This window comes from Artemia sp. Qi Xiang Cuo, chromosome 10, assembly GCF_049724085.1.
Source record: "Artemia sp. Qi Xiang Cuo chromosome 10, ASM4972408v1, whole genome shotgun sequence".
Taxonomy (NCBI): domain Eukaryota; kingdom Metazoa; phylum Arthropoda; class Branchiopoda; order Anostraca; family Artemiidae; genus Artemia; species Artemia sp. Qi Xiang Cuo.
The window spans coordinates 41,482,075-41,495,763 of record NC_142803.1 but is presented as its reverse complement, the minus strand read 5'-3'; the positions used below and the strand labels follow the sequence as shown (position 1 = coordinate 41,495,763).

General features: G+C 34.4%; 1 protein-coding gene across 1 annotated transcript in view; it reads left to right on the top strand.

The window, feature by feature from the left end:
* LOC148947773 (uncharacterized) overlaps positions 1 to 13,689 on the top strand; it is a 307,493-nt gene that overhangs the window by 234,407 nt on the left and 59,397 nt on the right. The window contains exons 5-6 of the mRNA XM_089096004.1: positions 3,545 to 3,704; positions 11,133 to 11,252. Of these exons, the coding sequence (XP_088952130.1) occupies positions 3,545 to 3,704; positions 11,133 to 11,252 (280 nt within the window). The remainder of the gene's footprint in view (positions 1 to 3,544; positions 3,705 to 11,132; positions 11,253 to 13,689) is intronic.

Here is a 13,689-nt window from a genome sequence, read left to right as displayed (position 1 = left end):
AGGATTTATCTCCTGCAAAATTTTGTTTTAAGGTTTAAACACTATCAGGGGCAGATCAAATATGTATTAATCTAAAAGATAGTGACAGCTATTCTTTAAAATTTGTATCGGAACGCTGAAATTAAATGAGATTTTTCCTGATCAGGATAGATTATCTCATATATGGAATAATCAATAAACTTTGATGAGGATAGTGGACTCTGATAAATTTCTTGCGCTAATGTCTTCCATCCCAGTTTTGAAGCCTTTTAACTCGGAAGGCACATTTAACGAAGGGTCTATTTGACCGTCGACGACTCAGGTGGTAGTGCTTTTGAATCCTGCTTTGTCACGGTGACGAGCCAGGGTAATTTAACCGTCCAACTAAGACAAAGCAGTTATATTAAATTAATATAAGAGCAGACTTTATAAGCGTGCCTAATTTTCATTAATATGACATGTAAACTTCCATAAACATAAACAAAATGTCTAAAATAACTCTGATCTTCTAAAATGTAATTCGTGAGACTTCTCAAAAAATATGTAGGCAAATAATATGTCAATTAAGTTAAGTAATTACGGTAAATTACATATAAAACAGAAAAGTCTTGTGATAATACCTATTTCACTCTGATATAACATACAAGTCTTCTCATGCAATAGAATGTCTTAAATATACCTGATCGACAACAATGTATTCCGTGATACACCTCAAAAGGGAAATATAGGCTAAGAATGTGTGAATAAGTCTAATAAATACAGAAATTAGACCTTAGTGCAGAATTTATCTTATGATCTTATTCAATTCACTCTAAATTGACACATAAGTCTATTTAAGCATTTATTTAAACTATAAATAAATGCTTTTTCAGTCGAATTAACTAATTAAATTACTTTTCAGAACAGTACGTATCATATGAATGTACTTAATTGCTTATGAAGGCTCTGACTTGCTAAATTTTGATATGAGCATTCCCAAGCAAGGATGAGTATCCTATAAGTGTCAATCAAGTCAAGTAAACAAGGGGTCTCACATAGGAGAACATAACCTATTAAATGAACGCGCATTTAATGGTATATGATTGCTCTGAATCACTAAATATGACTGAAAGTAGTCTCAAAAGGAAATTTTAACCTAAAAACTGTCAATCAAATAAAGTAATTGCGATATATTAAATATTAGAGTAGAATATATCTTATCATTATGTCTAGTTTGTTCTAATATGGAATACAAACTACCACAAACATAACAAATTGTAACCAAAGGTAATAATTTGACAAAAGTTTAACAGTCTACATGAAGAAACTATTTACTAAGCGTATGTCAGTTCAGTCTAACAAACTCAGTAAATTATATATTAGAACAGAATATATTTTATTAATACCCTTATTAGCTTATGATAGGTATGACTTGTTAAATTCCGACTAAGAGCAATATGAAACAGGGAAACCTAAAAAAAATGTCAATCAAATCATGTAAATATTGCAAACCACATATAAGAGCAGAAAATATTTTATGATTGCACCTAATTCGCTCTAATACAATCTAAAAATATTTTAAAACAGAAAATTCATGCATAATAGTTCTGATTTGTTAAAATGTTGATTCTGTATAGTCTCAAACATGGAAATGTAGAAAGTTTTTTTGCTCTAAATTACATTTAAATTTCCTTAATATTTAAAAATTGTCTACAATAGCTTTGATTCACTATAATTTTACTTCGTGGGCACTTCAGTGAGGGAAATGGAACCATAGAAAGTGTTAATTCAGAAATATAACACAGTGATTACTTACGAGGGAAGAATTTACCTTTTGAATGCATCTAATTCATTTGGATTTGGCATATAAATCATCCCTAATATTGAAAAATAACCGTTAAATTATCTAGAATACCATAACATCATCCAAGTATTGGCGGATCATTTCAAGTAAATGTAGCAGAAATTAAAAATTGTATAAGAATGTACTAATGTGGTAGTCCATTTTTTCTTTAACAAAAAAAAACAAACAAAAAACATTATTCAAAGTTGAAGCATAAACAGTAAGTTTCCAAGTTTAAAAAAAACCTAAAAGAATTTACAAGTATGTATAAAAATCAAAGAAATTCATTTGCAAAAACTACATTTTGAAAATTAATTTTTTTTTCTGGAGGGTGTCAATTTCAGAGGAAATACTGAAAATGTTCATAATAAAAAGTATATGACATTTCAAGGTGGCTTTCAGTTAGTTTCAAGAACTACGTTTTGAAGTCTCTCGATGACATAATTTTTCCAGGTTTTAGGTATTAATTTTTCTCTTCACTTTCCTTTGAAGACATAGGCTAAAATAAACTTTGAATTTAGCTCAAAATTTTCCCTCCATCACATCCTGAAAGTTTTAACTGAAAATGTCGGATCAATCTTGAGGTATTAAGTATCTATTTTCCTTACACTTAAAAACCGATATTTTATCTGGGGCAATCAAAAATGTCAAAATATTTATCAAAATTCATTAACTCACAAATGGAACGATCTTTTCACACCAGCGGATTTGACCTTGAATTTTAGATTTTAAATATTGACATTTACTCATACATAACCTTTTTTTGGTCTGGGGTAAATAGAAATTTCAAAATTTTTTACCGCAAGTTGTTAATCCGTTTATTTGGGCAATTTCATCAATGACCAATACATTCAACCTTCTTAACGCAGTCTTCTTTTTTTCTTTTTTACTGGCCACGCCTAAGTTAGATTTCCTTGTTTTGGTAACCATAAGGTCATTAAGTTATCACTGGTTAGAGTACGATGTTTAGTACATTGACCTTTGTTGGACAACTGAGATAGGAGAATCCCCGTTTTCCTTTTGCCAAAACTGTTTTCTTTAATACACTTTGCGGATGACATCGTTATCAAATTTAATTAAAACCTACAGTTTTAAGTGAAAAATATGCTTATACCTGAATTTCAATGTGAGTTGGAGCAAAGTAGTGACATTTTCTGAAAAGTCGTTGTGATTACCGGCCGCAACGATAATGTTATGGATTAGTGCCTAATATGAGATTGCTAGGTTTTCTAGGTTTGTCAGATTTGAAAAGTTATCCTGCTGCCTTTCTCGAAAAGTTTTGTTTTAAAATAGAGGCACCTATGGAACGCTTATAAGAACGAAGGATCCATGTAACCATATTGTGTTAGCTCGTCTTTGTAAAGCGTTTGTGATCTCGCATAGTTTTTATTGTTTTTAATGGAGTAATACAAAAAGATTTGTAGAGTTTTTGAAGTATACGAAGTTTTTGCTAGGAATTTGAATTTGGCCTCGTAATCGAATAATTAACAGTAGATGCGGGACAGCTTTTAAGTCCCCCATCATCGGCACGACCGAGAACTTCCTTGATTCGCTTGATCTGAATCAAAGATTTTCAATGCGATTGTGTGAATTGCCGTGTGTTTTTAGCTAGTGTGGTTGTTTTTTTTTGGTGTTGTTTTCTTTTTCTTTTTACTCTACTTGTGGAACATTTTTATGTTTCTGGTCGGTAATAAGAACAATTATTGTTTTTATTAGTTTTATTTTTATTACTGTGAATTGCAGATCAATTACAATTAACTGACTATAAAGTCTTCCGTCGATCAAATTATAAAATGAAGTCATCAAGCTTTTCGAACTGTTCCAGAACAGACTCAGTCGACTTCCTCGACACAGAAGATATGCAACCAGATAGTTCTACCTCTGTTGAAGTGGCAATGAAACGGTACGTGTATCAATGTTTCTTTTAAATGCTATGTTTGAAAATTGCCTTTCGAATGCCGTGCTTTTATTCCTTTGTGAAAAAGTAATTGTTAAACTTTAGAAATCAGGCCTTTACTAAGATGAGCATCTTGCCGATGAAATGGTTTTATTTTATATCTTGGGGCATCTTTCTCCATTCTGACATCCGTGATGCCCCAGTATTTGTTCTTCTATCGTATTTCTTGTAATTGGTGCATTTCTTAAATAAGTAGTTACAAGTTACCGAGTGCTTAAAGCCTTTCCGAGAACCAATTACACAGCATCTCGTGCTCATGGCTGTACGCAAGGGGTCGGGGTGCTCGGGGTCAGGCCTCTGGTGAAATTCTAGTTTTCCATGAATTGCTGGGCACTTATTCAAATCACACCGAAAAAGAAAAAAAATATTAGTTGTCCTTACCAGTTTTATTTTTTCTTATGTTTATTTTGTTCAGCTTAGATGTTAATGTGAAATAACACATCAAGCAATTTAGATAATCTCTATAGATAGTTTTTTAACCGAGATAGGTAATCCTTGAGTAGCAAAAAAGTATAAAATATTAGTTTTTCTATATGAAAATCTTTGTAGAAAAATTTCAAGAGGTTGACTACTGCAGTATTCTGCAACGTTTTGAAAAAAAACCTGGAAGACTCTGCAAAAAAAACTACGTCCTGATTAAGGTTAAAAAGTTAATAAATATGAGTCCTGGTTTGGAGCAGTAACAAGTTAAGGACAGATACCGTGCCTCAGCTCTCTTTTTTATTTCTTCCACAACCTGTTATCTTTTTAGAAGAAAAGAAGGATTGATTCACTTTTACTTGAGCTAATATAATGCAATTATTTTCAATTTGCAGCTATTGGAGGACCAAAGTGGGCTGGAGCCCCCCGTGACACCCCATTCTGTCCCTCTCGATGTGGAAATTTTAGCAGAACTGTTGGCATATTGCACTTTGTTTGAACAAAAGTTCTGCCAGAAAGCTTAATCTTTATGATTTTTAGCTAAAGTGGCCCCTTCTACCACCAATACTCATCTTATCAACTATTTTTTTAGTTCAAGTGTAAGCATGTTGTACCTTCAAAACATGCAATTACTTTCAATTTGTGTGGCTTGAGGCCATCTTTTAGGTAAACTTTTCAGCAGAAAAGTATGCAGGATTTTTGTTTTTACAAGATTGTTTTAGAGTTAATGGCATGCTCCCCCTCCTCTCAATTTTGTGTGAAACAACTTGGATTTGCTTGGAACTTATGGGGCAAGTAATTTGGGGTCAGGGGAGAGAGGAAAGTGTCAGGAAACGAAGAACAAAATTGGGTTTAATCAGAAGCCACGTATTTTAAGAGCGTTTCTAAGGAACGTATCACCATTTTATTAAGAAAAAACTTCTTGGAAAAAATAATTTTGGGTAAAACCCGTTCAACTCTTCAACTCCAATGGGTTGACAACAGTAGTGTATAATTGATTGTAAAAAAATAATATAATCAAAGTGTTTCTTCCGCAATAGTTTTTGGAATAGTTCTTGGTTGTAGAGTTTCCTACAACCCAATGTCTACAACCTGCAAATATTTCACAGTTTGGCCACCTCTCTTATGCCCAACATGTTGCCCAGTATCTTTTACTCAACTCTTTTTATGGGCTCAGTTGGGCCTAAATTCCATTTTGCACCACATCAGAGAAGTTCAACAGATTAGTTGAAAGCCCAGAGCAAAATGAATTACGTGACATGGTGTACTTTTCATCAGCTGAGATGGAAAAGAATGGGAAAGAGCTAGCACTCATCGTTAAGTTACGTTAGAAAATTAAAAATAATTACAGCATTAAGGATTCTAAGCCAGGAAGAAAATGATGAAGATAGAGTTAGACTAGTTACCAGGTTTAAAATTTTTCACCAGGTCTATAAACGTTTTTTGGAAAAAATTAGGGGGTAGCTATTCAAAAAAGCAAGGAAAATCTTATTCGATTTTACTAAAAGAGTAATATAAGCTCCTTCTGGAGAAAGATAAAACATGCTACCCCAATACCCCAACCAAAAGTACCTGACAGTGGACCGGACCAGCAAGATAATTTGTTTGATTGTTGATTCAGGGTGGGGTAATCAAAAGTAGAGGAGTAGGCAAGTCTCTCGCTGAGAGAAAACAACTGACTTGCTGAAATTGGTAGTGAAGGAAGAATTCAATAATGTACAAGTGAAATGGAAGGAGGCTCTGCACCAAGTATTAATGGAGTGTCAATAAATATTTCAAAACAATTTCAACTTATATTTATGCCATTTTTCCTGCAATCTTCAACTCGGTTCTGACATCAGGCGAATAGCCATAGTTGTGGAAAATATCTTTGATTTTACCGCAAACTTTCGTTCATACTTCTTTCCCAGCTTCTATGACGTAATCAATTCTGGTTTTCTTCGCAATCGTTTTTTTTTCTTCTTGATTTTTAACTCAGTGTCACCTGTAGTAGATACAGTAGATAGATACATGTATCTTTGCATACAAAGATGCTTGTAGTAAATGCATACATACGTTGACGTAGCAGATACAATGGATTCAATAGATACTATAGACCTATGCAAAAAACGCTTAGTCTATAATGGTCTACACTTTTTAACACTATTGGTACTTTGACAAATCCTCCCAACCATCCAGGAAATTATTTTTGTGCAAAACAAAGGTGATTTCTCTGAGGATTGCATCTTCGATTTCTTTCTTTAGTGTTCAAACTTGTGATCCATTATAAGCAATCCTCACTACGTATGCATCAAACACGCTAAGACTTTTCGAGACCCGATAATGGTCTCGAAAAGTAAAAATCTTCACTTTCTTGGTGGTATGTTTGGCTGTCTTAAAAGTTATCTTCAAGCGAACTTGTAAAATACGGGCGTTTGCGTATCATAGTTGTGTACAATATGGGGTTGAAGAATTGTCCCCTGGGATAAGGGCATGTTTCGTAGTATGGCAAAACAAATTGGGTTTCTTGTTTTGTTGTGGAATATTCTATCTCTTTTTGCCTTTCAACATAAAAACATGTGACATATGAATAGTCGATTTCTTAGAAAAAGACTGTAGATAGATAGATAGATCGATATATATATATATATATATATATATATATATATATATATATATATATATATATATATATATATATATATATATATATGTTTAAGAGATAATTACTTGGCAAAAAAAAAAAAAAAAAAAAAAAAAAAAAAAAAAAAAAAAAAAAAAAAAAACAACTGTCGTCCTAATCCAGCAATTGAGACAAATGTGCACTTGAACGAGGCTCTCACCTTACACATCCATCCAACTACCTAGGACCAAACAGTATACCCAAGTCGTTGTAAAATTGCCCGCAAAAGCACCTTAAATCTAGCAAAATATTTCCAAGTAAAACCTTCCATTTAGGGCTCATCAGAAGAATACCACCGGCCTTAACGGGTTTCGAGGCTTTACATTCTTTACCCAGCACGGTGGCGCCTCTACCATAGGATCTATATGGTAACCCTATGTCAGGTCAAACCTGTGAAATACATGCATACCAGTCAAGCTATTAGAAATTACATACAAAAAGTGTTTCAATGCTTCCACAATCAACTCCCAGAGGTCACTGAGAGACCATTCTGGAACAAACGAACACACATCCAGATGTATCTTTTATTGGTATCTGGACCAATTACCAATTTAAAGCTCCTCAAGCTTGTTTGAAACCCCTAGCAACTCAAACTGCGAGAAATTATATTAAAATCTTTTTTAAAATAAATGATAAATTAACCAAATAATCATCAATTTCAGGTAAAACCTGGACCAGGGTTAAGGTCCGTCGGGGAGGAATTTTTATGATTCCTCCACCAGCACTAGATCCAACCTGGATTCATATTATGTTTAAGAGATAATTACTGGGCAAAAAAAAAAAAAAAAAAAAAAAAAAAAAAAAAAAAAAAAAAAAAAAAAAACTGTCGTCCTAATCCAGCAATTGAGACAAATGTGCATTTGAACGAGGCTCTCACCTTACACATCCATCCAACTACCTAGGACCAAACAGTATACCCAAGTTCGTTGTAAAATTGCCCGCAAAAGCACCTTAAATCTAGCAAAATATTTCCAAGTAAAACCTTCCATTTAGGGCTCATCAGAAGAATACCACCGGCCTTAACGGGTTTCGAGGCTTTACATTCTTTACCCAGCACGGTGGCGCCTCTACCATAAGATCTATATGGTAACCCTATGTCAGGTCAAACCTGTGAAATACATGCATACCAGTCAAGCTATTACAAATTACATACAAAAAGTGTTTCAATGCTTCCACAATCAACTCCCAGAGGTCACTGAGAGACCATTCTGGAACAAACGAACACACATCCAGATATATCTTTTATTGGTATCTGGACCAATTACCAATTTAAAGCTCCTCAAGCTTGTTTGAAACCCCTAGCAACTCAAACTGCGAGAAATTATATTAAAATCTTTTTTAAAATAAATGATAAATTAACCAAATAATCATCAATTTCAGGTAAAACCTGGACCAGGGTTAAGGTCCGTCGGGGAGGAATTTTTATGATTCCTCCACCAGCACTAGATCCAACCTGGATTCATATTATGTTTAAGAGGTAATTACTTGGCAAAAAAAAAAAAAAAAAAAAAAAAAAAAAAAAAAAAAAAAAAAACAACTGTCGTCCTAATCCAGCAATTGAGACAAATGTGCACTTGAACGAGGCTCTCACCTTACACATCCATCCAACTACCTAGGACCAAACAGTATACCCAAGTCGTTGTAAAATTACCCACAAAAGCACCTTAAATCTAGCAAAATATTTCCAAGTAAAACCTTCCATTTAGGGCTCATCAGAAGAATACCACCGGCCTTAACGGGTTTCGAGGCTTTACATTCTTTACCCAGCACGGTGGCGCCTCTACCATAAGATCTATATGGTAACCCTATGTCAGGTCAAACCTGTGAAATACATGCATACTAGTCAAACTATTAGAAATTACATACAAAAAGTGTTTCAATACTTCCACAATCAACTCCCAGAGGTCACTGAGAGACCATTCTGGAACAAACGAACACACATCCAGATGTATCTTTTATTGGTATCTGGACCAATTACCAATTTAAAGCTCCTCAAGCTTGTTTGAAACCCCTAGCAACTCAAACTGCGAGAAATTATATTAAAATCTTTTTTAAAATAAATGATAAATTAACCAAATAATCATCAATTTCAGGTAAAACCTGGACCAGGGTTAAGGTCCGTCGGGGAGGAATTTTTATGATTCCTCCACCAGCACTAGATCCAACCTGGATTCATATTATGTTTAAGAGATAATTACTTGGCAAAAAAAAAAAAAAAAAAAAAAAAAAAAAAAAAAACACAACTGTCGTCCTAATCCAGCAATTGAGACAAATGTGCACTTGAACGAGGCTCTCACCTTACACATCCATCCAACTACCTAGGACCAAACAGTATACCCAAGTCGTTGTAAAATTACCCACAAAAGCACCTTAAATATAGCAAAATATTTACAAGTAAAACCTTCCATTTAGGGCTCATCAGAAGAATACCACCGGCCTTAACGGGTTTCGAGGCTTTACATTCTTTACCCAGCACGGTGGCGCCTCTACCATAAGATCTATATGGTAACCCTATGTCAGGTCAAACCTGTGAAATACATGCATACCAGTCAAGCTATTACAAATTACATACAAAAAGTGTTTCAATGCTTCCACAATCAACTCCCAGAGGTCACTGAGAGACCATTCTGGAACAAACGAACACACATCCAGATGTATCTTTTATTGGTATCTGGACCAATTACCAATTTAAAGCTCCTCAAGCTTGTTTGAAACCCCTAGCAACTCAAACTGCGAGAAATTATATTAAAATATCTTTTTTAAAATAAATGATAAATTAACCAAATAATCATCAATTTCAGGTAAAACCTGGACCAGGGTTAAGGTCCGTCGATGAGGAATTTTTATGATTCCTCCACCAGCACTAGATCCAACCTGGATTCATATTATGTTTAAGAGATAATTACTTGGCAAAAAAAAAAAAAAAAAAAAAAAAAAAAAAAAAAAAAAAAAAAAAAAAAAACAACTGTCGTCCTAATCCAGCAATTGAGACAAATGTGCACTTGAACGAGGCTCTCACCTTACACATCCATCCAACTACCTAGGACCAAACAGTATACCCAAGTCGTTGTAAAATTGCCCGCAAAAGCACCTTAAATCTAGCAAAATATTTCCAAGTAAAACCTTCCATTTAGGGCTCATCAGAAGAAGACCACCGGCCTTAACGGGTTTCGAGGCTTTACATTCTTTACCCAGCACGGTGGCGCCTCTACCATAAGATCTATATGGTAACCCTATGTCAGGTCAAACCTGTGAAATACATGCATACCAGTCAAGCTATTACAAATTACATACAAACAGTGTTTCAATGCTTCCACAATCAACTCCCAGAGGTCACTGAGAGACCATTCTGGAACAAACGAACACACATCCAGATGTATCTTTTATTGGTATCTGGACCAATTACCAATTTAAAGCTCCTCAAGCTTGTTTGAAACCCCTAGCAACTCAAACTGCGAGAAATTATATTAAAATCTTTTTTAAAATAAATGATAAATTAACCAAATAATCATCAATTTCAGGTAAAACCTGGACCAGGGTTAAGGTCCGTCGGGGAGGAATTTTTATGATTCCTCCACCAGCACTAGATCCAACCTGGATTCATATTATGTTTAAGAGATAATTACTTGGCAAAAAAAAAAAAAAAAAAAAAAAAAAAAAAAAAACAACAACTGTCGTCCTAATCCAGCAATTGAGACAAATGTGCACTTGAACGAGGCTCTCACCTTACACATCCATCCAACTACCTAGGACCAAACAGTATACCCAAGTCGTTGTAAAATTACCCACAAAAGCACCTTAAATCTAGCAAAATATTTCCTAGTAAAACCTTCCATTTAGGGCTCATCAGAAGAATACCACCGGCCTTAACGGGTTTCGAGGCTTTACATTCTTTACCCAGCACGGTGGCGCCTCTACCATAAGATCTATATGGTAACCCTATGTCAGGTCAAACCTGTGAAATACATGCATACCAGTCAAGCTATTACAAATTACATACAAAAAGTGTTTCAATGCTTCCACAATCAACTCCCAGAGGTCACTGAGAGACCATTAGTCTGTCATCCATCTATCCATCCTTGGGTAAAACTCTATAGGTATATAAAGTTATAGAACCTTAACACAGAACTTATCTCTTTTATGGGTGAATCATTAGTATTAAATGCATTTTCATACCTAAACACTTAGATTTCATAAAATTTTAATTGTTTTTATCAGAATAATTCTGGTAGCAGAACTTTCACTCTGTAAAGGTGTTTCCGTACTTTAACATGCCATGATTTACTTTCCAGGCTCCGTCAGATTTTGCGAGTGTTCGATGGTGGCTTAGACGTTCCCTCTGATAAACTGAAGTTAAATCTACAATATGCAATTTCTGTCTTTGAACATGTACTCACAAGTGATTCAGTTAAGTAAGTGCTTTTACTTTTATGTTATTTTAGCTTATGTAGGCTAAAACATGCACGTACAATTAGTTTTGTGACAATTACTTTTAGTCATGTATAGTCTAAACCAGGGACCCAACTGATTTTGAGCTATGCCCGGCCTAGGCATTTCTAAAATCCTGATATCCCCCTCGTGATATTTGAATTGTATTATCCAAATTTTATACGTATTTACCCGAAGGAAGCTTAAAAAGTCGTTAAGTTAATATTTTTTGAAGGGGGGTCGTCCTCTAGGCATATTTTACGCTCATGAAAAATATTGTATGTATAAAACACATTTTATACAAGGCATAATGTTATTGCAGTACTATCATATATGAATGCAACGTCACTCACATGAAAAATCTGTTTTGACTAAAACGACTATAGTCTAAAATAACTATACTCTAAAGTATGGTCAGCCAAAGGTTTCAAGTTCTGCCCATGACCCACCAAAATAAGACCATGGCCCGTTGGTGTGGCCTACAATCCCACGTTGGGAACAACATATTCGTCTAATGAATATACTTTTTATACTTTTTTAAAACACTTAAAATTAGTTTAAGGCCTAACAAATGTTAAAATGATTAGCAATATGGGCAAAATGGAAATAGCTGTGGTCAAGTTAAGAAGCGAAGGTGCTCTTCCATAGCGGGAAAAAAGACAGGTTTGAAAGTATGCCTGAGTTCAGAGAAAGTAGAAGTAAAGTCCTATATAAAAGTGAGGTATAAGAAGATTGAAGATTTTTGATGCAGGCCCTTCCTAACACCATCTTATATACGGATGGTAAATATTTTTGATTAAGGATCTAACGCCGCTCTTTATTGTCTTCAGAAAAAACCTTGTTTCTTTTCCCCTCTATAGGAAAGTCAAACTAAGGTCAGAGATTGCTCCGTGATCTCTGTATTTATGAGATCGTTCACATATTTCAAAAGGATCCCAACATTTTGTTTCTTAATTAATCTAATCAAAAACTTTGTCTTTACTTCTATATACAGTCAGTTTTTTACGGAAAAAGATCAATCAGAAAAAAAAGAAAGGAAGAGTATTGGTAAACTCGCGATCTTTTCCGATTTATTTCGTGATTTCTAGCATTTTAGCAATAGATCATTTAGTTTTAGGATGATTTTCCGAAAATATTCTTGCAAAATATTTTTTTCAGAAACAAATTTGGCCAAGTTTATGCTGTATATTTGTTCTCTGTGCTCAAACACTGAAAAACAAAAATATCTTTAAGAGCTTTTGTGCGACAAGGTCGGTGCACAGCAATTAAAGTCTGCAACATATCTGCTATTTTAATCTTTCGCTTTGTTTATTCTATGGCCCTAATCGGTAAGCCCTCTTAACGGCTAATTTATTGCTATCGCTTGAGTTGTCTATTAGAATACCTTCCTCTCGATGTTCTTACATTCTAAATGCAAAACGTGGTCATTCCTTTATTTTTCTAACACGATGGTAAACTTTATGGTTTTCACTTAATTTGTTACGAAGCTTGATGGCAAAAACATATAAGCTAGTCAAAATAAAAGCAAAAAATCCTACTTTATATCCAAGGAGTATGCTCCCCCTCCTGTTGAGCTTTCGCACCACACCATCCTCCACATGTAATATATCATTTAAGTTAAAGATAAATATACTTCAAAATGTTTATCAAATTGTGCATCCAAAAATATTTATTCATAGTCAAATCAGTAAGCAAACAAAAAAACTGGAAATTTTTAGCTTTTTTCAGGCTAAAAGTGGTTATACGCTTTTCTAATATCGACGGACATCACGCTTTCGAACTAAGAACTGTTTCTGGATTAACAGTGATTTTGAGCGTTTTTACGTAATACTTTGAGGTTGACTCATTATAACTGTATTTATTAGTGCTGGATTTGTAGAAATTTATACTATTGAGGTTTTATGCTCATCCATTGCTCTTTGAACGTCCGTTCAAATTTTCCCAGCTTTTAGTGTGAAGCAAAGGCTTTTTCAAACAGTTCGTGGTAACGAACTGTAAGTAAGGAGCGACCCGGCTCAATGGTAACCGAAACTCTAAAAAAACGGAATTTTGATACCAATGGATACATCAAAAGAATCAGATTTTAATTCTGATTTCAAATATATAAGTTTCAACAAGTTTAATCTTACCCATCAAAAGTTATGCGCCTGAGAAAATTTGGCTGATTTTTGAAAAAAGGGGGAAAGACGCTCTAAAAGCTATAGAACCTTGATGAAAATCCCACCATCATATTCAGCGTATCAGAGAACCCTACTGTAGAGGTTTCAAGCTCCTACCTACAAAAATGTGGAATTTTCCATTTTTTGCCAGAAGAAACATCACGGACGCGTGTTTATTTGTTTTTTTTTCTTTTCCCCAGGGGCGATCGTATTGTCCCAGTGATCCTAGAATATCGTTGGAGGGCTCATTAGAACGGAGATT